We start from the raw sequence: 25,209 nt of genomic DNA, 5'->3' as shown, positions 1-25,209 counted from the left end.
TACTCTTAAAAAAAATGGGAATTTCTTCCCATAAAATCCAACTCGAAAAAATTCTGGCTCCAAGCGCTGTTGGTCCATTATTTTATCATAGAGAGATGCTTCCATCATCTGTTCAAGCACAAAAATACGACTTATATTAGTCAACAAATGAAACATATCACACATTAAAGAGAATCTGTCAGTAGGGTCAGCCCTTCTAATCTGTGTATATGGACATGCAGGTCATAGAAAGCTGAATAAAATGATACCTTGACATCTGTGATTCAATGGCTTATTGCAGAGAAATCCATATTTTTCTTAATATGTAAATAAGATGTTAAGATCTATTGCAATCACATAGATCTCCCTGAAAATCTTCCTCCAGAACTTATTTTAAATGAAAGGAGGCTTTACCAATGTGAGTCATGTAGATCAGGAAAGCAGACTGTCCGTCTTTACATGTCTTTACGGCCCATACAGCTTAACCGCTCATTTACATATTAAGAAAACATGGATATCTCTGGAATAAGACATCAGATCTCTGATATCAAAGTATCCTTTTCTATGTAGTTTCTATGACCTACATGCCCATAAAGACAGCTGAGGTTACTTTTCACACTAGTCCGTCGGTACGGGCCGTCGCAAACCGTCGGCCCGACGTACAGTGGGTTAATTAATCACAACGTGGGCAGCGGATGCAGTCTTAGGACGCATCCGCTGCCGAGTGTGATGAGCGGGTGAGCGGGGAGGAGGGGGCGGAGTTCCAGTCGCGCATGCGCGGTCGGAAAAAGCGGAGCCGACGGACAAAAAAACGTTACATGTAACTTTTTTTGTGCCGACGGTCCGCCAAAACACGACACATCCGTCGCACGACGAATGTGACGTGTGGCACTCTGTCGCAATGCGTTGCTATGTATAAGTCTATGGTGAAAAAAACGCATCCTGCGGGCAACTTTGCAGGATGCGTTTTTTCTACATAACGACGCATTGCGACGTGTGAAAGTGGCCTTAGAAGGGTTGATCCTACCCACAGATGCCCTTTGGAGATTATCTTTATTTGTGTAAAGTGAATGGAGATTGTAGGGCTCTACAGTATGGAGTAGTCATTAGTACAGGCTTTTATAGAACAGTTTGTTTTCACAAGAAATTCTCAACAATTGTCAAGTTAATTATATATTGTTTTATGTAAGTAGGTTTTTAAATTGCTAGAAAATGACCTTTGACTGGATTTTTATTTAAACTGTACTTTTAATTTAAACAGTACCTCCTCTAACTTTCAGTGTTCAACTGATTCCGAAAGTTTTTCTTTTTTTTCTGTGCCTCTCCGTTGCAAGGTTATGCAACCCCACCCCCCGGTAATACAGAGCACCCAAATTCCCTTTCAACCAACTGGGTGTGTATCTCTTAGTTTCTCTATGATGCAGGCGGATCCAAACACAGCCACATAGAGGGAAATTACAAATGCCCACTTAAGAGGTCACAACTGCATTTTACCCAGTTGGCGTGTCCCTTTCTGCATGTGGAGTCAGAACACAGGAGAAAAGCAACACAATGCATTGCCTGTAACAGTTGGATTCGGAATTCCAGCTCTCTAGTACTACTGCTCTCGTGTGCCCCAGCTCTCCAGCTCAAGTAAGATCTAGCAAGCCCATAGCTGGAAGGGATATGATGACTGAAGAGTCTCACCATGGTTATGAGACAAATATCGTCTAATAAAAACATTAAGAGTTGTCTGCTGCTGCGACATCCTAGATAGGCGTTTGCTTTTTCCGCTCTATGATGAGGCTGTGTTTTGATTGATTAGAGTCATAGAGGAGAAAAAGCAAATGTCCAGATAAATGAAGTGGTATACACCCAGTTTGTTGAAGGGAAAATGTCATATTGGGGGCTCTTTATTATTAGGAAGCATAAATTTGGAACCGATCACAGAAAAAAAGAAAAATGGTTCTAGAATCAGTGGAGCAGAAATTGAAGAAGGTATTCAGTGTAATAAAAATAATCCAGTGAACGGTCTTATTTAAAAAGCAAAGCATTAAGGTGAAAATAATGAAAAGGAATGTCGCCAGTCACTGGTTTGACTGGATTGATTTTGAAGAGATTTTTGTACTGTTCAATCCATTCCTAGGATCAGCGATATTAAAGCACTTTTACTGTATTAAAGGGAACCGGTCACCTCGTTTTGCCGCTATAAGATACGGCCACTGCCTTTCGGGGCTTATCTACAGCATTCTGCAACGCTGTAGATAAGCCCCCCGGTCCGACCTGAAAGTGAAGAAAAACAAGTTTTATTACACTCACCTGGGGCGGTCCGGTCCGATGGGTGTCACAGGTCCGGTGCCACCCATCTTCATGCGACGTCGTCATCCTGATTGCTTCGTGCTCCTGCGCAGGCGTACTGATCTGCCCTGTTGAGGGCAGAGCAAAGTACTGCAGTGTACAGGCACTGGGAAGAGTCAGAGAGGCCCAGCGCCTGCGCACTGCAGTACTTTGCTCTACCCTCAACAGGGCATATCAGCACGCCTGCGCAGGAGCGCGGCATGAAGTAAACAGGATGACGACAATGCATGAAGATAGGAGGCCCTGGACCTGCGACGCCCATCGGACCGGACCGCCCCTGGGTGAGTATAATAAAACTTGTTTTTCTTCTCTTTCAGGTTGGACCGGGGGCTTATCTACAGCATTAGAGAATAAGCCCTGAAAGGCAGTGGCCATATCTTATAGTGGCAGGTTTCCCTTAAAGAGAGCAGATGTATAGGTGTAACCCAAACACATCACAAAGAAAGAACTGAACATATCCAGGAGGGTTCTAAACCATAAAATAAAAATAATTAACATTTCAAGGTTCTTCAATCTACAGGAACAGTAAAGAAACATCATAATACACTTATGTTACCCTCATTTTGCTTAGATTCCTGTAGTCATAATAGTTTTCATACTGCTCAGCAAGTTTTCTGCAAAGTATTATTCCGTTCTCCCAACACTGTAAATATAAATACAAAAAGAAACAATCAACAAAAAGTGACAAAAAACCTAACAAGCCATTATTTTATTACTCTTATTACAGAAAAGTATATACCCTCATTTGTAAAGTTTACCAATAGGGTTTAATAACTAACCAAAAGCAATTTAAATTTTATAAATATGAGCAGAAATATGGTGCGTTGTTGTCAGTGAAAGTAACCAAAACCTCTAGATTGTCAAGAAATTGCAGATACCTCAGCTTCTTGGTCCCCAGTAGGTTGGTGTGGGGATAGGATAAGTGAAATATTGAGAATAACTGCACATATTTGATTTTTGTGTGTTTCTGTCGGGTTGGGTTTTATATTGTATTACAGATGCAATTAAAAGTTTAAATGTTTTCTAGATAAAATAGCAAAGAAATTTGTACTCCGAATCTCAAATGAGTTTTCCCTATTTAATAATAATAATCATCTTTATCTATATAGCGCCAACATATTCCTCAGCACTTTACAGTTAAACAGTTTCAAACACAACAGTCATAAATAACAGCGTTAACAATAATATAATAATTAAACCAAAATAAAACAACCCTGCTCATGAGAGCTTACAATCTACAATGAGGTGGGGGAGCTACAAAGCACAGGTGTGTATTTACAATTATGTATTTACAGTGAAGGTCCAGCCATCTTCAGGGGGTGGGGGATAGGTGGAGATAGTGAATGGGCTACACACGCACACTTATACAAAAAATGACTGATTAGGGAATGTGATAGGCTGCTCTGAACAAATGTGTTTTGAGGGAGAGCCTAAAACTATGCAAGTTGTGGATGGTCTTAATTTCTTGTGGTAGAGCATTCCAGAGGATTGGCGCAATGCGGGAGAAGTCTTGGAGTCGGGAGTGGTAGGTATGGATAAGTGCAGAGGTTAGTCGTAAGTCGTTTGCAGAACGCAGTGGTCGGTTAGTCCGATAGACAGAAATGAGGGATGAGATGTAATGGGGCGCCGCACTGTGGAGAGCTTGGTGGGTGAGAACAAGTACTTTGAATTGGATCCTATAATGAATGGGCAGCCAGTGTAATGACTGGCGAAGAGCGGACGCGTCCGAGTAACGACTAGCCAGGTGGATGTCCCTGGCTGCTGCATTAAGGATGGACTGGAGAGGGGAAAGTCGAGTAAAGGGGAGGCCAATTAATAGAGCATTACAGTAGTTCAGGCGGGAGAGGATCAGGGCTACAGTGAGGGTTTTTGTTGTTTCCATGGTGAGAAAAGGGTGGATTCTAGAGATGTTCTTTAGGTGTAAGCGGCAAGAGATTGTATATGGGAGGTGAAGGAGAGATTGGTGTCAAACATAACACCCAAACAGCGTGCCTGCTGCCGGGGAATTATTATGGTGCCACCCATGGAGAGGGAAATGTTAGGTTTAGGGAGGTTAGTAGATGGCAGGAGTAGAAGAAGTTTGATTTTGGAAAGGTTGAGTTTCAGATAGAGTGGACTTGATGTTGGAGATTGCGGACAGACAGTCACTGGCATTCTGTAGTACAGCGGAGGTAAGGTCAGGGGATGACATGTATAGTTGTGTGTCATAAGCATAAAGATGGTACTGAAAGCCAAATCTGATGATGGTCTGTCCAATTGGGGCCGTGTAGAGAGAAAAGAGGAGAGGGCCAAGGACTGAACCCTGAGGTACCCCAACAGTGAGAGGAAGAGGAGATGAAGTGGAGCCAGCGAACAGAACACTGAAGGAGTGGTCAGAAAGATAGGAAGAGAAAGATGAGAGAGCAGTGTCCTTAATGCCTGGTCACTGGAGCCTAAAGAGTAGCAGAGGGTGGTCAACAGTGTCGAGAGCTGCAGAAAGGTCGAGAAGAATGAGCAGAGAGTGGTCACCGTTACATTTTGCTGTTAGAAGTTCGCTGGTCACTTTGATGAGTGAAGTTTCTGTCGAATGTAGGGGGCAGAAACCGAACTGTGAAGGGTCTAGGAGGGAGAGAGTGGAGAGGTAACGGGTAAGGCGGGAGTAGACTAGGCGCTCCAAGAGTTTAGAGATGTACAGATAAATATAGCAGATGTGTCTAAAGATAGGGATTTTTGTGTTACTCACTGTAAAATCCTTTTCTCCGAGATGCTCATTGGGGGACACAGGACTGTGCGTGTATGCTACTGCCGCCAGGAGGCTGACACTAAGTAAACCTAAAAAAAAGGTTTAGCTACTCCTCCTTCGTATACACCCTGACACTGGCCGAAGGCGAACCCAGTTTGGTGTAAAAAGCAGTAGGAGAACAAACAAAAAAGTCAGCATTAACACAGAGACAACATGTCTAGCAACCACGACCCCACCGACTGATAAAGTCAAATAACAAAAAAGAGCCATCTGGCTAACAGGGAGGGAGCTGTGTCCCCCAAAGAGCGTCTCGGAGAAAAGGATTTTACGGTGAGTAACACAAAAATCCCTATTTCTCCTTCGCCTCATTGGGGGACACAGGACTGTGGGATGTCCTAAGGCAGTCCGCAGTCCCTGGGTGGGAAATTGACTCACCAGGCATCTGCACCTATAAGTGCGCTACCACTGCCTGAAGAATCCTTCTACCCAGACTTGCTTCTGCAGAGGTCTGCGTATTGACATTATAGTGTTTGGAAAAGGTATGCAAACTGGACCAGGTTGCTGCTTTGCAAACCTGTTCTGCCGAAGCCTGGTGCCGAAGCACCCAGGAAGCCCCCACTGCCCGAGTGGAGTGTGTCCTGATTCCGGCCAGAACGACCATGCCCTTGACGCGGTAGGCCTCCTGAATAGCTGATCGTATCCACTTGGATCTTGAAGCAAGTCCCTTCCTGCGACCCTCAGGGAGGACAAATAGTGCATCCATCTGCCGAAAAGGTGCCGTCCGTGAAATGTACCTCCTAAGTGCTCTCACTAGGTCTAGCGTATGGAGAGCTTTTTCCACACGGTGAGTTGGCACCGGGCAAAAAGGAGGTAAGACAATGTCCTCGTTAATGTGAAACGAGGAAACCACCTTTGGTAAAAAGGAGGGTGCTGGCCTGAGCACAACCTTATCCTGATGGAACCGAAGAAACTGAGCCCGGCAGGATAGAGCCGCCAGCTCTGATACCCACCTAATGGAAGTTATGGCCACCAAGAACACGACTTTCCAGGAAAGGTAGGTCAAAGAGATGTCCTGAAGAGGCTCAACAGGAGCTTCCAGCAAGGCACTTAAGACCAGGTTAAGGTCCCAAGCATCCAGGGGGGCCCTGTAAGGTGGTAACATGTGAGCGACTCCCTGTGGAAAAGTTTTCACCTGTAAATTGACAGCGATCCTGCACAGAAAAAGAACAGACAAGGATGATATCTGTCTTCTGAGAGTACTTGGTGCAAGCCCCGAATCAAGGCTGGCTTGGAGAAAAGCAAGAATGTTAGGGATGGAGAAGCGTAGTGGGGGTAGCCCACGCTTTCTGCACCATGAAAGGAAAACCTTCCTGGTGTGATAATACGTGCTGAAACGGATTTCCGGGCGCTAATCATGGTAGCGGCAACCTTTTGGGAGAACCCGGCCTGCATCAGAATCCAGGATTCAATGGCAAGGCCGTTAATCACAGGGCCCCTAAGTTCTGGTGGTAGATCGGGCCCTGAGACAGTAGATATGGGCGTTCTGGAAGCCGCCAAGGAACCTCAGCGAGCAGCTGCACTAGGTCTGCGTACCATGACTGACGAGGCCAATCTGGGGCAACCAGGATTGCTGGGACTCCCTCTGTCTTGATTTTCCTGACTACCTTTGGGAGCAGTGCCAGAGGGGGAGGCGAAACTGGTTCCAAGGTAGAACTAACGCGTCAACAGTGATGGCCTGTGGATCCCGATACCAGGCGACAAACCTGGGTACATTGGCATTCATTCCGGAAGACATCAGGTCTACGTCCGGGGCTCCCCAGCGATGACATATTTGCCGAAAAACTTCGGGATGGAGAGACCACGACCCGGATGCAAGGCCCTGACGACTGAGGAAATCTGCAGCCCAGTTTTCCTCGCCCGGGATGTGGACTGCCGAAATCACAGAGTGGTTCTTCTCGGCCCAGTAGAGGACCTGTTTTACCTCGTGCATGGCTGCCCTGCTGCGGGTACCCCCTTGATGATTTATGTAGGCCACCGCTGTGGCATTGTCCAATTGAATCCGGACAGGGCGGCCTGCTAGATGATTTAAATGCTGCAGTGCCAGCTGAATCGCCCGAATCTCCAACAGATTGATCGGGAGGGTTGACTCCCGCGAGGACCAGCGTCCCTGGGCTGTGTGGTGGCAAAACACTGCTCCCCAACTGAGAAGACTGGCGTCTGTCGTGACTATCACCCAATAGGCTGGGGACAAGGGCTTCCCCTGTCGTAGAGAAGGACTCGTTGACCACCATGCGAGAGCCTGTCTAACCTGGAGAGACAGACGGCACCAGAGGTTGAGAGAGCACGGATTCTTGTCCCATGCTGCCAAAAGTGCATGTTGCAGAGGACAGAGATGGAATTGCGCAAATGGCACTGCCTCTATTGCCGCCACCATCCTTCCAAAGACGATCATGCAGAACCGGATTGTATGGTAAGTCGGCCGGCGAAGGACCCTCACCTCTTGCCGGAGGGTCAGGACCTTGTCCCGGGGTAGTATTGTCAACCCTTGTGAGGTGTTGAAGATAGTTACATAGTTATTAACATTGAAGGAAGACTTTAAGTCCATCTAGATCAACCCATAGCCTAACCTAACATGCCCTAACATGTTGATCCAGAGGAAGGCAAAAAAAAAACCCATGTGGCAAAGAGTAAGCCCCACATTGGGGAAAAAAATTCCTTCCCGATTCCACATACGGCAATCAGACTAGTTCCCTGGATCAACGCCCAATCAAGGAATCTAGTGTATATACCCTGTAACATTATACTTTTCCAGAAAGGTATCCAGTCCCCTCTTAAATTTAAGTAATGAATCACTCATTACAACATCATACGGCAGAGAGTTCCATAGTCTCACTGCTCTTACAGTAAAGAACCCGCATCTGTGATTATGCTTAAACCTTCTTTCCTCCAGACGTAGAGGGTGCCCCCTTGTCCCTGTCTCAGGTCTATGATTAAAAAGATCATCAGAAAGGTATTTGTACTGTCCCCTCATATATTTATACATTAAAATAAGATCACCCCTTAGTCTTCGTTTTTCCAAACTAAATAGCCCCAAGTGTAATAACCTATCTTGGTATTGCAGACCCCCCAGTCCTCTAATAACCTTGGTCGCTCTTCTCTGCACCCACTCTAGTTCAGCTATGTCTTTCTTATACACCGGAGACCAGAACTGTGCACAGTATTCTAAGTGTGGTCAATCTAGTGACTTGTAGAGAGGTAAAATTATGTTCTCCTCATGAGCATCTATGCCTCTTTTAACCCCCTTCACCCCCAAGGGTGGTTTGCACGTTAATGACCAGGCCAATTTTTACAATTCTGACCACTGTCCCTTTATGAGGTTATAACTCTGGAACGCTTCAACGGATCCTGGTGATTCTGACAATATTTTCTCGTGACATATTGCACTTCATGATAGTGGTAAAATTTCTTTAATATTACATGCGTTTATTTGTGAAAAAAAACGGAAATTTGGCGAAAATTTAGAAAATTTCGCAATTTTCCAACTTTGAATTTTTATGCAATTAAATTATAGTGATATGTCACACAAAATACTTAATAAGTAACATTTCCCACATGTCTACTTTACATCAGCACAATTTTGGAACCAAATTTTTTTTTTGTTAGGGAGTTATAAGGGTTAAAAGTTGACAAGCAATTTCTCATTTTTACAACACCATTTTTTTTTAGGGACCACATCTCATTTGAAGTCATTTTGAGGGGTCTATATGATAGAAAATACCCAAGTGTGACACCATTCTAAAAACTGCACCCCTCAAGGTGCTCAAAACCACATTCAAGAAGTTTATTAACCCTTCAGGTGTTTCACAGGAATTTTTGGAATGTTTAAATAAAAATGAACATTTAACTTTTTTTCACACAAAATTTATTTCAGCTCCAATTTGTTTTATTTTACCAAGGGTAACAGGAGAAAATGGACACCAAAAGATGTTGTACAATTTGTCCTGAGTACGCCGATACCCCATATGTGAGGGTAAACCACTTTTTGGGCGCATGACAGAGCTCGGAAGTGAAGGAGCGCCATTTGACTTTTCAATGCAAAATTGACTGGAATTGAGATGGGACGCCATGTTGCATTTGGAGAGCCCCTGATGTGCCTAAACATTGAAACCCCCCACAAGTGACACCATTTTGAAAAGTAGACCCCCTAAGGAACTTATCGAGAGGTGTGGTGAGCACTTTGACCCACCAAGTGCTTCACAGAAGTTTATAATGCAGAACCGTAAAAATAAAAAATCATATTTTTCACAAAAATTATCTTTTCGCCCCCAATTTTTTATTTTCCCAAGGGTAAGAGAAGAAATTGGACCCCAAAAGTTGTTGTACAATTTGTCCTGAGTACGCTTATACCCCATATGTGGGGGTAAACCACTGTTTGGGCGCATGGGAGAGCTCGGAAGGGAAGGAGCGCCGTTTGACTTTTCACTGCAAAATTTACAGGAATTGAGATGGGACGCCATGTTGCGTTTGGATAGCCACTGATATGCCTAAACATTGAAACCCCCCAACAAGTGACACCATTTTGGAAAGTAGACCCCCTAAGGAACTTATCTAGATGTGTGGTGAGCACTTTGACCCACCAAGTGCTTCACAGAAGTTTATAATGCAGAGCCATAAAAATAAAACAACATTTTTTTCCCACAAAAATTATTTTTTAGCCCCCAGTTTTGTATTTTCCCGAGGGTAATAGGAGAAATTGGACCCCAAAAGTTGTTGTCCAATTTGTCCTGAGTACGCTGATACCCCATATATGGGGAGGGAGGCCACCGTTTGGGCGCATGGGAGGGCTCGGAAGGGATGGAGCGCCATTTGGAATGCAGACTTAGATGGAATGGTCTGCAGGCGTCACATTGCGTTTGCAGAGCCCCTAATGTACCTAAACAGTAAAAAAAAAAAACACAAGTGACACCATTTTGGAAAGTGGACCCCCTAAGGAACTCATCTAGATGTGTTGTGAGAGCTTTGAACCCCCAAGTGTTTCACTACAGTTTATAACGCAGAGCCGTGCAAATAAAAAGTATTTTTTTTCCACAAAAATTATACTTTAGCCCCCAGTTTTGTATTTTCCCAAGGGTAACAGGAGACATTGGACCCCAAAAGTTGTTCTCCAATGTGTTCCGAGTACGCTGATACCCCATATGTTGGGGTAAACCCCTGTTTGGGCGCACGGGTGAGCTCGGAAGGGAAGGAGCACTGTTTTACTTTTTCAATGCAGAATTGGCTGGAATTGAGATCGGACGCCATGTCGCGTTTTGAGAGCCCCTGATGTGCCTAAACAGTGGAAACCCACAATTATAACTGAAACCCTAATCCAAACACACCCCTAACCCTAATCCCAACGGTAACCCTAACCACACCTTTAACCCAGACACACCCCTAACCCTAATCCCAACCCTATTCCCAACCCTATTCCCAACCGTAAATGTAATCCAAACCCTAACCCTAACTTTAGCCCCAACCCTAACCCTAACTTTAGCCCCAACCCTAACTGTAGCCTTAACCCTAGCCCCAACCCTAACCCTAACCCTAGCCCTAACCCTAATGGGAAAATGGAAATAAATACATTTTTTAAATTTTTTAGTTTTTCCCTAACTAAGCGGGCGATGAAGGGGGGTTTGATTTACTTTTATAGCGGATTTTTATGATTGGCAGCCATCACACACAAAGACGCTTTTTATTGCAAAAAATATTTTTTGCGTTACCACATTTTGAGAGCTATAATTTTTCCATATTTGAGTCCACAGAGTCATGTGAGGTCTTGTTTTTTGCAGGACGAGTTGACGTTTTTATTGGTAACATGTTCGGGCATGGGAGATTTTTTGATCGCTTTTTATTCCGATTTTTGTGAGGCAGAATGACCAAAAACCAGCTATTCATGAATTTCTTTTGGGGGAGGCGTTTATACCGTTCCGCGTTTGGTAAAATTGATAAAGCAGTTTTATTCTTCGGGTCAGTACGATTACAGCGATACCTCATTTATATCATTTTTTTATGTTTTGGCGCTTTTATACGATATAAACTATTTTATAGAAAAAATAATTATTTTGGCATCGCTTTATTCTGAGGACTAACTTTTTTTTATTTTTTTGCTGATGATGCTGTATGGCAGCTCATTTTTTGTGGGACAAGATGACGTTTTCAGCGGTACCATGGTTATTTATATCCGTCTTTTTGATCGTGTGTTATTCCACTTTTTATTTGGCGGTATGAGAATAAAGCGTTGTTTTTTTGCCTCTTTTTTTTTACGGTGTTCACTGAAGGGGTTAACTAGTGATATAGTTTTATAGATGGGGTCGTTACGGACGCGGCGATACTAAATATGTGTACTTTTATTGTTTGATTTTTTTTTATTTAGATAAAGAAATGTATTTATGGGAATAATATTTTTTTTTTCTTTATTTAGTTTTTTTTTTTTTTTTTTTTACACATGTGGAAATTTTTTTTTTTTAGTTTTTTACTTTGTCCCAGGAAGGGAACATCACAGATCGCTGATCTGACAGTTTGCACAGCACTCTGTCAGATCGGCGATCTGACCTGCAGTGCTGCAGGCTTACCAGAGCCTGGTCTGCACCCGGAAGTAATCCCTGCAGGACCCGGATGCAGGCCATTTTGGATCCGGGGCCTGCAGGGATAGGAGGTAAGAGACCCTTGCAGCAACGCGATCACATCGCGTTGCTCCGGGGGTCTCAGGGAAGCTCGCAGGGAGCCCCCTCCCTGCGCGATGCTTCCCTGTACCGCCAGCACACCGCGATCATGTTTGATCGTGGTGTGACGGGGGTTAATGTGCCAGGGGCGGTCCGTGACCACTCCTGGCACATTGTGCCGGATGTCAGCTGCGATAGGCAGCTGACACCCGGCCGCGATCGGCCGCGCTCCCCCTGTGAGCGCGGCCGATCGCGCTGGACGTACTATTCCGTCCTTGGGAATTAGGGCCCACCCCACATGGACGGAATAGTACGTCCAATGGCAGAAAGGGGTTAATGCATCCCATTATTTTATTTGCCTTTGTAGCAGCTGCCTGACATTGGCCACTGAATATGAGTTTGTCATCCACCCATACACCCAGGTCTTTTTCATTGACGGTTTTGCCCAGAGTTTTAGAATTAAGCACATAGTTATACATCTTATTACTTCTACCCAAGTGCATGACCTTACATTTATACCCATTAAAGCTCATTTGCAATTTATCAGCCCAAGCTTCTAGTTTACATAAATCATCCAGTAATATAAAATTGTCCTCCCCTGTATTGATTACCCTCAGGGTTTAGTGTCATCTGCAAATATTGAAATTCTACTCTGAATGCCCCCTACAAGGTCATTAATAAATATGTTAAAAAGAAGAGGGCCCAATACTGACCCCTGTGGTACCAGACTGCTAACCGCGTCCCAATCAGAGTGTGCTCCATTAATAACCACCCTTTGTTTCCTATCCCTGAGCCAGCTCTCAACCCACTTACACATATTTTCCCGTATCCCCATTATTCTCATTTTATGTATCAACCTTTTGTGTGGCACTGTATCAAAAGCTTTTGAAAAGTCCATATACACTACATCTACTGGGTTCCCTTGGTCCAGTCCGGAACTTACCTCTTCATAGAAGCTGATCAAATTAGTCTGACAAGATCGGTCCCTAGTAAACCCATGCTGATACTGGGTCATGAGGTTATTCAGATCATCCCTAGAAAAGAGATTTTCCGAGATGGTACAAGGAACGATTTCTTTAGATTCACCAGCCACCCTAGGTGAGAAAGAGTATCCAGAGTAATGCTGACATTTTCCTCGCAGGCCTGAAAAGACGGCCCCTTGATAAGGAGGTCATCTAGATATGGAAAAACGAGTATGCCCCAGGAATGCAGGATGGACACCACTGCTGCCATGACCTTTGTGAATACCTTGGGTGCGCTGGCCAGCCCGAAAGGTAAGGCTGTGAACCGAAAATGTAGAAAATTGTAAAGTGCTGCGGAATATGTTGGCGCTATATAACTAAAGATTATTATTATTATTATTAGGCTGCCTATGGCAAAACGTAGAAATTTTTGATGCAAAGGAAATATGGGAATGTGAAGATAAGCATCTTGAATATCTATTGAAGCTAAGAATTCTCCCTTTTCCATTGCCGCAATGACCGACCGGAGAGATTCCATTCGAAAGTGATGAATGTTGACGAACCTATTTCAGGTCCAAAATGGGCCTTACAGTTCCGTCTTTTTTAAGAACTATAAACAGATTGGAATAGAATCTTGAATTCTCTCTTCCTTTGGGACTGGAGTGATGACCCCGCGGAGCCGAAGGGATTCTACAGTTTTGAACAGGGCTTGTACCCGGGATTCTGAACTGGGAAGACGGGAGGGAAAGAACAGGCATGGAGGATGACTGACAAACTCTATCTTGTACCCTGAGGACACTAGTTCTCTTACCCACCGGTCGTGAACCACCGTGAGCCAGGACTGATGAAACAAGAGTAGACGGCCTCCTACTCTGTCGGTGGCGATCGGCGAACGCCTCCAGTCATTTGGCCGAAAACCTATGGGACCTAGATCCCCTTGACCTTGGCAGCTGAGACCGCATTCTTCCCAATGGGTTGGCCCTGTAGGAGATCTGATGATCTCTCTCCTGATTAGGTCAACCTGGGCCAGCGAGAAACGCCTGTCCGGACGCTCTCTGTGACGTTGGACTAAGTCCTCAAACTCAGGGTGAGTGGAAAACACCCTATGAGGCTGCTTGATCCTCTTGAATGATACCTTATGACCCGAGGTCAAGGTAGATTCATCCTCTATACCCAGGGTTTGGTTGACGGCCTCAATTAGGCTGTCTACTGACTTCTGATAATCAGGTGCCTCAAAATTGAGGGCCCCTTCAGAATCGTAGTCTACACCATGTTCACTAATCTCTGCTGGTGAGGGTGAATGAGAGGCGGAACTTAAGGATGCAGATGCACCTGATGGACCGGGAGACGCTGTGTGGGTTCACTTCCCCCACGTCTGCCTAGTGAGAGCGCGGCCCCTGCAGGCCGGAGGCTCCAGTGAGTCAGAAGACCTCTCCAAGGTAGAAGAACCGCTGTCCCTGGCCCCAGCCAGGGTTTGAAGGGACTCGATTGCCTTGGTTAGGGATGCCATAGATTGCGACAAGGACGTGACCCATTCCGGGGGAGAAACTACAGTTTCTGCCTGAGATGCAGGGGAGGGTTCCTGAGCGCGTTCGGAATCGCAGGCCTCACAGAGATGATTACTCTGGGCATGCGGAAAAGCGGACCGACAGGATACACATGCGGTATATAAAACAGTGTGAGACTTGGTCTTTCTAGACATGGTGACCCTGCTGATGCTATAAACAGCGTTTTAGATAGGCTGCAGAAAACAGATATGGCAGCTGTCAGGCTGGGGGGAGTAGCACTTACCCCAGTCCTGTTGTCCCCGTCCGTCCTGTGGAACCTGTCACAGGGCGATGCAACCGCGCTGTTCCTTTAAAAAGGAGCGCTTCCTTGGTGGGTGGTCCCGCCGGAAATGGTGGAGTTTTCAGTCCACGGCCTATGGGGAGCAGAAGCCGGGGCCTAAATTTTTCCCCACGTTCACTCCAGGGATGCGGGAGGCGGGGCCTGCAGCCGCCCGCGGCCTAACACGGCAGAAGCCAGGGCCTAGATTTTTCTCCCCCCCAGCGTTCGCCCAGAGAGAGGGAGGCGGGCCCCGCCGGCTGATGACGTGACCGGAAGGGGCGGGACTTCCGCCCGCGGCCTGACTCGGCAGACGCCGGGAGAAAAAAAATACCCGGGACCTGCACGAGGATGAAGGGGGCGGACCAGGCGCCGGGATCCCAGCGGAGTGGCCCTGCCAACGGCAGAAAAAACCGCAGCACCCGCTATTCCAGGGATGCGTACTGCTGCAGGAACCCTTCCAGCCCCCCACAACGCGATGGAGTTTAAGGTCAGAGGGGGGCTATTTGAAAGGACGGTGCAGGCACCCCAACTCCTACTTCCCTTCAAGGGATGAGGAGAGGGACCGTCCACCTCCATCCATCACCGCTGTCTGAGCATTGGTGATGCAGTGGAGGCCGCACGGACAGTCCATATGCACCTGTACAGCCAAGGGTTTCGTTACCGTAGGGTGGTCAGGGCTGAGTCCGGCAAGAGGTCCCACGTTGCAGAAGAGGATACGTGGAGGCGACACTCCACGTGCTCGCCCGTTGTTGGTTTGGGGAGATCGAACCCCTTCAAAAGGGTCCGTCGCCCCTATCTCATTTCCAATGCGAAGAGGAAAAATATGGAGAGTCTGGAAATCAGACTTGTGCCTCCTTCAGACACTAAGCATAAACTGGGTTCGCCTTCGGCCAATGTCAGGGTGTATACGACGGAGGACGAGCTAAACCTTTTATTATGTTTACTTAGTGTCAGCCTCCTGGCGCCAGTAGCATACACCCACAGTCCTGTGTCCTCCAATGAGGCGAAGGAGAAAATACAATTCATTTTCAAGTATAAAAAAAATAATTCCACTACCATATTAAATACTTCTGACAACTATACAATGAAAAACACAATACATCTTGTTCAAATCACTTTGTCCTAAATGGCCGCATTATGTTACAAAGTGTATGAACAGTACTGGGGATAAATGTAACATTTATGTTGTTACAGAAGACATTTCTTGTTGCCAGGAAATACATAGCCTGATGTGAATACCTTCAGAAAGGCCAACCTTGCCAGGACGTCTGCTAAGGGAACTTGGAATTACTGAGGCGGAGAAGCTAATTAGAAACACTGGAAATCATTTCAAAGCCATAAGGGGAAGCCTTGGCTGGCAACTCGCTCACAACACAATAAAGCTGAGCTGAGTTTTTGATATAATAATATATATGATAACACATTATACTTTTATATCTCTTTTGCTGTTAGTTGAGCTAAAGAATGCGGTTCACAATGAAACTATATTCTGTGGCGGCTTTTCTTTATTGTATAGCTGGCCCTACACCTCAGAGGCTTTTGACAGAACATATGTTTGGCCGATGGCTATCTCTCCCGACACTCCCTTGGCTCAGCTGAGTGTGCATGTGTTGTCAGTAGGGAGTGTGCAGTAAAGAGCTGCCAAAAATATCTGGCGGTGGTTTATCTCCAGTGAGAACAAAAGGGTCTGGCATGTAGAAACCCAACAAGACTGACCCTTCTTTCTCCCAACATCTGCTGTATAGGGACATCAACACACGCCTTACAAGTTTTTACACATGAGAGGGTCAAGTAAGTTCCTCCAAAATCAGCAGGTCCAACTATTCTAATGAGTATGGCCATTTTAAGAGATCGGAATAAGAATCAGCAGATGGTTTTAATTATGTAAATGGTTATCCTAAAAAATGCTACCTTCGACAATTTCACCTTTCCAAAATCTCAGGTATGGACACACACACACAAAAAAATGAGAGTCCCCTGTTTTTTCCCCAAGTGAATCTCTCATGTGTTTCATATATGTCCTTATGCCCTAATATGTTGGTGTAAACAAATGTTATTCCAAATAAACGATATCATCAGAACAGACGACTGGGATAAGTTTCCTCTCTCATTGGTAGGATGCATTACTGATTCTTAACAATTGCCCTCACTTGGTAGAAACATGCATTATTTATATGTTGCTACTAGCTATCCTTACATTTACAGAGGCTTGCATGGTTGTTGTAGATGCATAACAAATAATTTTATCACAGGTCTTTTTGTGCATTTACACTGGTAAAATTAGGTGAAGAAATCCACTTTATGGTTCATCTTTAATCACCATATGAATTTTTCCGCGTGTCTCCAGTCTTTGAATGATAGGTCACTGCTGAGATCACAATCAGAGGGGGCGGGTTATTCATAGGCCGTAGGCACGTGGAGAGGTTGGGGAATCACAGACAGGGAGGAGAAGACCCAGTGCACAGTCCAGCCCGTGTACCAAAATCTGTTAATCAGAAAATCTCAAATAGTGATTAACCCCTTAGTGACCAATCCAAATTTTCAATTCTGACCAGTGTAACTTTATGTGGTAATAACTCTGTAATGCATTAATGTATCCCACTGATTCTCAAAATCTTTTTTCATGATATATTGTTCTTCATGACAGTGGTAAAATTTCATCGGTATGACATGCGTTTATGACAAAAATTTAGAAAATTTTGCAATGTTCAACCTTTTAATTTTTGCGCCCCTAAATCAGAGAGCTATGTCACACAAAATAGTAAAAAAAGTCGTAGTTACTCACCGATAACGGTGTTTCTCAGAGCCCATGACAGCACTACGGAGAGAGGGGATCCGCCCTTCAGGGACAGGAAACCTACAGGATAAAAGGGCGGTACCTCTCCCCTGCATCAGTTTTGTTTACAGAGCATCAGAGGTCCTCCAGGTTAGTCACAACAACAACAAAAAATATACAATTTTATCATATTGCTTAACGAGTAAACACCGTGTCTATATGGAAAAAACCACTTCACACAAAATAATGTGCTCACCGCACACGTGATGAGGGGGGGGGGGGATAAGCAGGTGCTGTCATGGGCTCTGAGAAACACCGTTATCGGTGAGTAACTACGACTTTCTCAGTCGCCCATGACAGCACTACCAGAGAGAATTTCAGAGATTATTGCTTAGGGAGGGACCACAGCCTGTAGAACCCTTCTTCCGAAGGTTAAGTCAGATGAAGAGGCTAGGTCTAAGCGGTAGTGTCTGAAAAAGGTTGATGGTGATGACCAGGTGGCCGCCTTACAAATTTGGTCTAATGGTACCTCTAACCTTTCGGCCCAGGAGGTCGCCATAGCTCTTGTAGAGTGGGCCTTCAGTCCCTGTGGGACGGCGTTCCCGGTGGAGGAGTACGCCAAGGCTATTGCGTCTGTTACCCATCGAGCAATAGTGCCCTTAGAAGCTTTGAGTCCTTTTCTGGGCCCCTGGAAGCAGATAAAAAGAGACCCTTCCTTCCTATGCTGCTGGGTGATTTTAAGGTATTGAACTAGACACCTTCTCACGTCTAGTGTATGGAATTTCTCTTCCTTCTTATTTTTAGGGTCTGAACAGAAAGAAGGAAGGATTATTTCCTGAGATCTATGGAATGTGGATGCAACTTTTGGTAAATAAGCAGGGTCTGTCTTTAGTATAACCTTATCGTTTAGGATCTGTGTAAATGGAGGGTTTGCAGATAGGGCTTGGAGGTCACTTATCCTACGGGCCGATGTCAGGGCTATTAGGAGGGCCGTTTTAAGAGAAAGAATTTTAAGGGGTAACGCTTCTATGGGCTCGAACGGGGATTCTGTTAGAGCTGACAATACTAAATTCAAATCCCAGGATGGTAATCTACGTATAGTTATGGGTTTAGACCTTGCGGCTGCTCTGACAAACCGTATTATCCAAGGGTTGGCTGCAATGTTTTCGCAGTATAGGGCTCCTAGAGCTGCTATTTGTACTTTTAATGTACTTACTGAAAGGCCTAGGTCTAACCCTTTTTGTAGAAACTCTAGTATTCAGCCACTGGAACCCCATCCTTCAACCTTACCCCGGAGGAAGATAGAAACTTTTTCCAGGTTTTACCGTAAATTTTTGTGGTCACAGGTTTCCTACTTTTCATTAGAGTGGACACTAGTTTGTCAGAAAAACCTCTTTCCCTCAATAGTGACCTCTCAAATTCCACGCTGTTAGATGGAGATTCTCCGACTGAGGGTGGAACACCGGCCCCTGAGACAGAAGGTCCGGAAGATCCGGAAGGACCCAGGGATCGGTGATCGATAGCATCCTCAGCCATGAGAACCAGCCTCTCTTGGGCCAGAAGGGGGCAATTAAGATGAGTCTGGATCTGTCCTGCCTGATTTTCCGTAGGACTGCTGGAATGAGAATAGTGGGGGGAAAAGCATACGCAAGTGTTTGTGTCCAGGGAATTGTGAATGCATCCACAGCTTGAGGGTTCCCCCTGGGATCTAGGGAACAGAAGGTTTCTACTTTCCTGTTGTGGACATTGGCAAAGAGGTCTATCACAGGGATTCCCCATAGATCTGCGATTTTGTTGAATATATCCTGATTTAGAGCCCACTCTCCCTGCTTTAATTGGGTTCGACTCAGGAAGTCTGCTTTCTGGTTTTCCACCCCTTTTATGTGTAGGGCTGATAGAGAAAGGAAGTTGTTTTGAACCAAGCTGAAAATTTCGGAGGTGGTTTTCATTAATGTTTGGGATCTGGTTCCCCCCTGGTGGTTTAAGTAAGCCACCAGTACTCGGTTGTCCGAGAATACCCGGACATGATGTCCTTGTAGCTCGTCTAGAAAGAACAGTAACGCACGATTTACCGCTGTCAGTTCTTTTTGATTTGAGGAAGACTTGAGATCCTGATTTGTCCATAACCCCTGAGCGACTTTGTTGTCTAGGTGAGCCCCCCACCCTGTGGGACTTGCGTCTGTGGTGACTATTTGAGACGCCTCTATCACCCAGGGAACCCCTTTTGATAAGTTGCTGGGATTTAACACCAAGCTAGGGAACGAATAGTGGGCAAACCTAGAGACATGCGACTCTCTAACCGCCCCCCCAGTAGTTTTTGGTTCCTTAAAATGTCCCACTGGAGTGGTCTTGTGTGGAGCTGTGCCCACTGAACTGCTGGGAGACAAGCAGAGAGGGACCCCAGTAATGACATCGCCTTCCTTAAGGTCATGGTAGGGTTTGCCCGCGCTTCCGATACTAAGTGGATTATCTTTTTTTTTTTCACGTGTGGAAGGTAACACATTTGAGAATTTGAGTCCAAGGGGAGACCCAAAAATTCTTGAACTCTGGTTGGATTCAGCTTTGACTTTTGGAGGTTCACTAGCCAGCCCAAGTTTTTTAAAATGTCTATGACTTTGTCGCATTGCTGACGGCAGAGTTCGGCCGAATTGCTGACAATCAGATATGGAATAATCAAGATATTTTCCTCTCTCAGATGCGCCATCATCTCCGCCACCAGTTTGGTGAAGACGCGGGGTGCAATTGATATGCCAAAGGGAAGAGCCCTGTATTGATATTCCCTTGTCTGTCCTTTCATGACTACCGCCAGTCTGAGGAATTTCTGAGAGGTCTTGTGGATGGGGACGTGATAATACGCGTCGCTGAGATCTAGAACTATCATAAAACAGTTTGGAAACAGATTTTTTATCGTTGACTTTATTGACTCCATTTGGAATCTTTGGTTTTTTACATAAGTGTTCAACTTCCGTAAGTTTATTATGGTCCGGAAGGTTCCATCTGGTTTGGGCACCAGGAACAATGGAGAGTAAAATCCCTTCCCTCTCTCCAGAGGGGGGACCTCTTGGATGACAGCTTTGTCTATTAGTTTTACGATTTCTAGTTCCAGGGCTTCTTGTTGTCGGGAAGACGATCTCAGCGGTGTTACGACATAGTTTTGTGGGGGTAAGGATAGAAAGTCTATGTGAAGCCCGTCTCGTATCAATTTTAATATCCAAGGGCTGGTCGATATTTTCTCCCAGGCTGGGAGGAATTGAGATAATCTCCCTCCCACCCTGGGAAGGATGTCACTTGGGGGGGGTTTTCTATCCCGAGGGGAGTTACCAAAAAGGAACCCTCTATCTTTCCTCCTCCCGTCATCCCATCGGGTTTGATCCCTTGGCGGTCTCCTTTTAAAAAACTTCCTATTCCGAAAGGGCCGCTTATTATATGTTGGGGCCAGGATGGGAAAACCTTTCTTTTTATCCCCTGCTTTTTGCAGGATATCGTCCAGAGTCTCTCCAAAAAGAAATTTGCCCTCACATGGGATGGAACAGAGTTTTTGCTTGGTTTGTAAGTCCCCCGGCCAGCTTTTTAGCCATAGAGTTCTACGCGCTGCATTTGAAAGGGCTGCGGATTTAGATGCTAATCTAATTGAGTCGGCCGAAGAATCTGCTAGGAATGCCGCGGCTCCTCTAATCATAGGGATAGAGTCTAAGATTTTATTTCTGGGGACCCCATCCCTGAGCTGTTTCTCTAGGTTATCAACCCAGATCATTAAAGACCGTGATGTGCAGGCTGCCGCTATGGTAGGTCTTAAGCATCCTCCTGCTGACTCCCAGGCCCCTTTAAGGAAAGTATCTGCTCTCTTGTTGAGAGGATCTTTCAGGGTTCCCATGTCCTCAAATGGTAAGGCGAACTTCTTTGAGGCTTTAGCCACCGCAACGTCTAGTTTAGGGGCTTTATCCCATGAGACAGAAGCCTCATCTTCAAAAGGGTATTTCCTTTTAATAGAGGGAACCGATGCGTTTTTCCTCTCCGGTTTCTCCCACTCTTTTTTAATTAACGACTGTATATTTTCATTAAGGGGGAACACTTTACGTTTTTTCTGGGATAGCCCCCCAAACATAATGTCCTGCACAGTTTTGTCAGGACGAGGGTCCAGCACCCCCATTGTTGATCTTACCGCCTTAACAAGGCTATCAACCTCATCTAGGGGGAAACAATGACGACCTCCACTCTCATTATCCGAAGAAGAAAAAGAGGAATCTTGTATATCCGAGTTCTTACTCTCGGAGCTGGAGGGGTCAGAATTTTCAAGGGGAGTAGGTTGTTTCCTATTACCACTTTTCCCGCTTTTAAGGGAGCTAAACATAGTCTCAACCTCTGATTTAATTACAGATCGTAATTCGGAGGCGAAGTTTGGGGTCTCCTCACAGAGGACTCGTTCTATACAGGAGTCACACAGCTTCTTATCCCACGTCTGTGGCAGAGCTTTTTCACACAAGGGGCAGGCTCTATTTTTCATCTTCCCCGTTCTTTTCCTTGCCTAAGATAAATGGAGAAGGGGAACTCCAATTACAAAAAGTGAACTTTCACGAAGATCACTCACCAATCTGACGCAGCCACAGGTACCGGTTCTGGAGGAGGGGTAGGATCTTGAAGTGTGAGATCCGCAGAAGGTAGCTGATTCACCACGCTGGAGATCTTGCTCTGTTGCGTGGAATGGCTACCCGACAGAGAACTCCGGGTGCCAGCAGAAGATCGCTTTTTCTGTGCGTCCGGTTTCGGTCATTGATGGTGGCGCTGCTGCTGCTGTGGCGGCGGCTGGAGCTGCTGATCGCTGTCTTCCATGGTTTTACCCTGGGACGGCATGCAGCAAGAAGTCTCCATGTCCACCTTCTTTTAAACTAAGCGCTTATTATTAGCCCCTCCTCTGTGGCTGCATCATTGAGGAAGCGTCCATAGAAAAAAAAATTATTTATTTTTTTTATTTAAACTCTACTGCGCATGCAGTCAGAGACCCGTAAATGGAGTAATCCGGTTCCGGGGCAGCGCCATCTTGGTACACCTTAGTTACTGCGCTGCCCCCGAACCGGAAGTTGTCTTTACCACTTCCGATGCAGCGCCATGTTGGAATGCTGGCGTCCTGTGCACAGCCGAACGCCGGGAGCCCCGAACTCCTATCCGGAGTGGCGGCTGCGCTTCCCCCCGCTCACGCTCCGGACCCATCGGTCGTAGCCGTGGCGGCCTCGGACACCGCACCAGCTGTGGCAGGGGCCTCCCCGCTGCCAGGACTCGGACTGGACGGTTCCGGATTCTTCAGTCGGATCTTCGTAGTTTCGGTCTTCAGGTACCGTCCTAGAAGGTTCCCCGTCAGGGACAGGAAACCAAACTGATGCAGGGGAGAGGTACCGCCCTTTTATCCTGTAGGTTTCCTGTCCCTGAAGGGCGGATCCCCTCTCTCTGGTAGTGCTGTCATGGGCGACTGAGAAATAACATTTCCTACATGTCTAGTTTACATCAGCACAATTTTGGAAACAGAATTTTTTTTTTGTTAGGAAGTTAGAAGGTTTAAAAGTTGACCAGTGATTTCTCATTTTTCCAACAAAATTTAGAAAACCATTTTTTTAGGGACCACCTCACATTTGAAATTACTTCAAGGTGTCCTTCAGTTGCTTCATGAGAACTGAAGCATTGTAGAAGGAAAAAAAATAACATTTAGCTTTTTTCACAAAAAAATTACATTAGACCCAAACTTTTTTATTTTCACAGTGGTAACAAGAGAAAATGGACCACAGACTTTGTTGTGCAATTTCTCCTGAGTATGCAGATACTTCATTTGTGGGGGTAAACCACTGTTTGGGCACATGGCAGAGCTTGGAAGAGTAGGAGCACAGTTGAACTTTTTGAAACCAAAATTGTCTGGAATTGAGAGCGGACGCTATGTTGCATTTGGAGATCCCCCAATGTGCCTAAAAAGTGGAAACCCCCCACAAGTCACCCCATTCTGTAACCCATACCCCCAAGGATTTTATCCAGGGTATAGTAAACATTTCGAACCCACAGGTACGACACAGAATTTGATAACATTAGGTCGTCACATTGAATATGTCGTCATTATTGATGAGCGCAAGTGCTCGCTACTACAGTTTGCATTGGGTGATCAGGTTTGCACTGTATATCATGGGTGCTCGAGTAGCAAAACTTCGGCACTCAAACTGAAAGTTTATTATATATGAAATAAAGGCAAAACCAAAACATATATAACAACCCTTGTGGATATAGATATAATTCAGTGACATTTCGGCATATAGCTGCCTTTTTTAAGCAATATCTGGAAGGTGTGGGTGGGGTCACTAGGGAACAGGATGCAGAGTCTGCTCGTGCCTCAGGCTCGAGCTCCGGCATGAGCAGACCCTGACTCGAGGTTTTTTTTTTTTTTTTTAACTTTTGAAAAAAAAAAATACGAACTCCAACCCTTAAACCACCCCTAACCCCACCCAAATTTCCTTTTTGTTTCCTAAACATGTGTTACCAAAAATCAAAAGATAAACTAGGAGTATGATTAAGACAAATATTCGTCTTACTTTCCCACGGTCAAAATTCTGGATAATGGTCATATGAAGATACTCTTTCCGTTGCCACTCTGTCTGCATTGGGTAGCTGAGAAATTCTCTGAGTGGACGATCAGACCATTCCAGTAACTCATCATACAGGAGAAGAGTATAGGCAGCCTCTGCATGGGATACAATGTGAGAAATAGGTATTCAATTATTCCAGGTACATATGCAAGAGGCACTAACAACAATCCAGCAGTTTGTAAATGTTTGAGCAGGCAGTAAAAATGGGAGAACTTGGTCAGTGTACATAATAAAAAAAATAGATGGGTCTGTGATTATCTGGACAAACTGAGGCAGGCTATTGTAGCATTTTATAGTTCACAGTACATGTTGTAAATGTGATTGTAGGTCTATATGAGTTCGAGAAAAACGGACGTCTCAATGAGTTTGATCGGAGTATGGTCCAAGCGTCATTAGTTTTTCTCATACGTGGAGAAAAAAGAAAAAAATGTTTCTCCAACTTCTCAATTCTCACAGTCTGTGAAAACTGGACTTTTCTTCACGAACTCATAGACTTGCATTGCCAATTTTGATCTGACCATAGGATCAAAACTGGACAGGTCTCTGTGATTTTCCGCAGACCACTCGGACAGGTGATTGGCCTCATAGCACTTGTAGCTGTGATAGTCTCTGTGAAAACCATAGATAGCAATCTTACGAGAACATTGGACATCTGAAGGAGGCCTTGTAGAATTAAATCTATCTGAAAATAAAGAGCTAACTGAAATTCACCATTTCATGGATATAGATTTCAACTGGTCCACTGCTTACTAAGCAATACAACTAACACTTAAAAAGCCACAATATTTGACGATTTACATATTACTTTACTTTTATCTGGCAAATAAGGAAACCCTCAATGGCTAAACATATACAGGGCTGTATTACCTGTAAAATTTTGTGCTTTCATATGTAGGTCATAAAGTTTGTGAATATACCGAATATACATTTCTTCTTTATTCAGTTCTGTTTTATAAAAATTCTGTGAAGAGATAATACCAAGTCATTACATTATTTACCACAAATATTTGGCAGCATTCTGTATTTTATTTTTGGAACAAAAGGGTTAAAATATTTTCTTATTAAAGGGGTTATACATTTTTTTTAAATATTGTAATAAAGTTGGGGATGTAATACAATGACATACTCAACCTGGGCTTTGTTATACTTGGTAAAAATTGAAAAATATAGCTGTTCTGTTTATTGTGTGACAATCCAAAAATGTGATACTTTGATCAGATTATATGGAAGAACTGAGAATGCAGAAGCGCAGTGAGTAGTGGCATGACCGGCTGGTGAGAGGTGC

At 45.0% G+C, this 25,209-nt stretch overlaps 1 protein-coding gene across 5 annotated transcripts in view; it reads right to left on the bottom strand.

Moving 5' to 3' along the window:
• DOCK4 (dedicator of cytokinesis 4) overlaps positions 1–25,209 on the bottom strand; it is a 517,521-nt gene that overhangs the window by 102,377 nt on the left and 389,935 nt on the right. For all 5 annotated transcript variants that reach the window (XM_077265059.1, XM_077265063.1, XM_077265060.1 and 2 more), the window contains 4 exons: positions 24,792–24,885; positions 23,871–24,019; positions 2,873–2,959; positions 4–108 (listed from right to left, as the gene is read on the bottom strand). In XM_077265059.1, coding sequence (XP_077121174.1) covers positions 4–108; positions 2,873–2,959; positions 23,871–24,019; positions 24,792–24,885 — 435 coding nt within the window. The remainder of the gene's footprint in view (positions 1–3; positions 109–2,872; positions 2,960–23,870; positions 24,020–24,791; positions 24,886–25,209) is intronic.

Source organism: Ranitomeya variabilis, chromosome 5 (assembly GCF_051348905.1).
Source record: "Ranitomeya variabilis isolate aRanVar5 chromosome 5, aRanVar5.hap1, whole genome shotgun sequence".
Taxonomy (NCBI): domain Eukaryota; kingdom Metazoa; phylum Chordata; class Amphibia; order Anura; family Dendrobatidae; genus Ranitomeya; species Ranitomeya variabilis.
The sequence above is the reverse complement of the archived record's forward strand: the minus strand, read 5'-3'. Positions and strand labels throughout refer to the sequence as shown.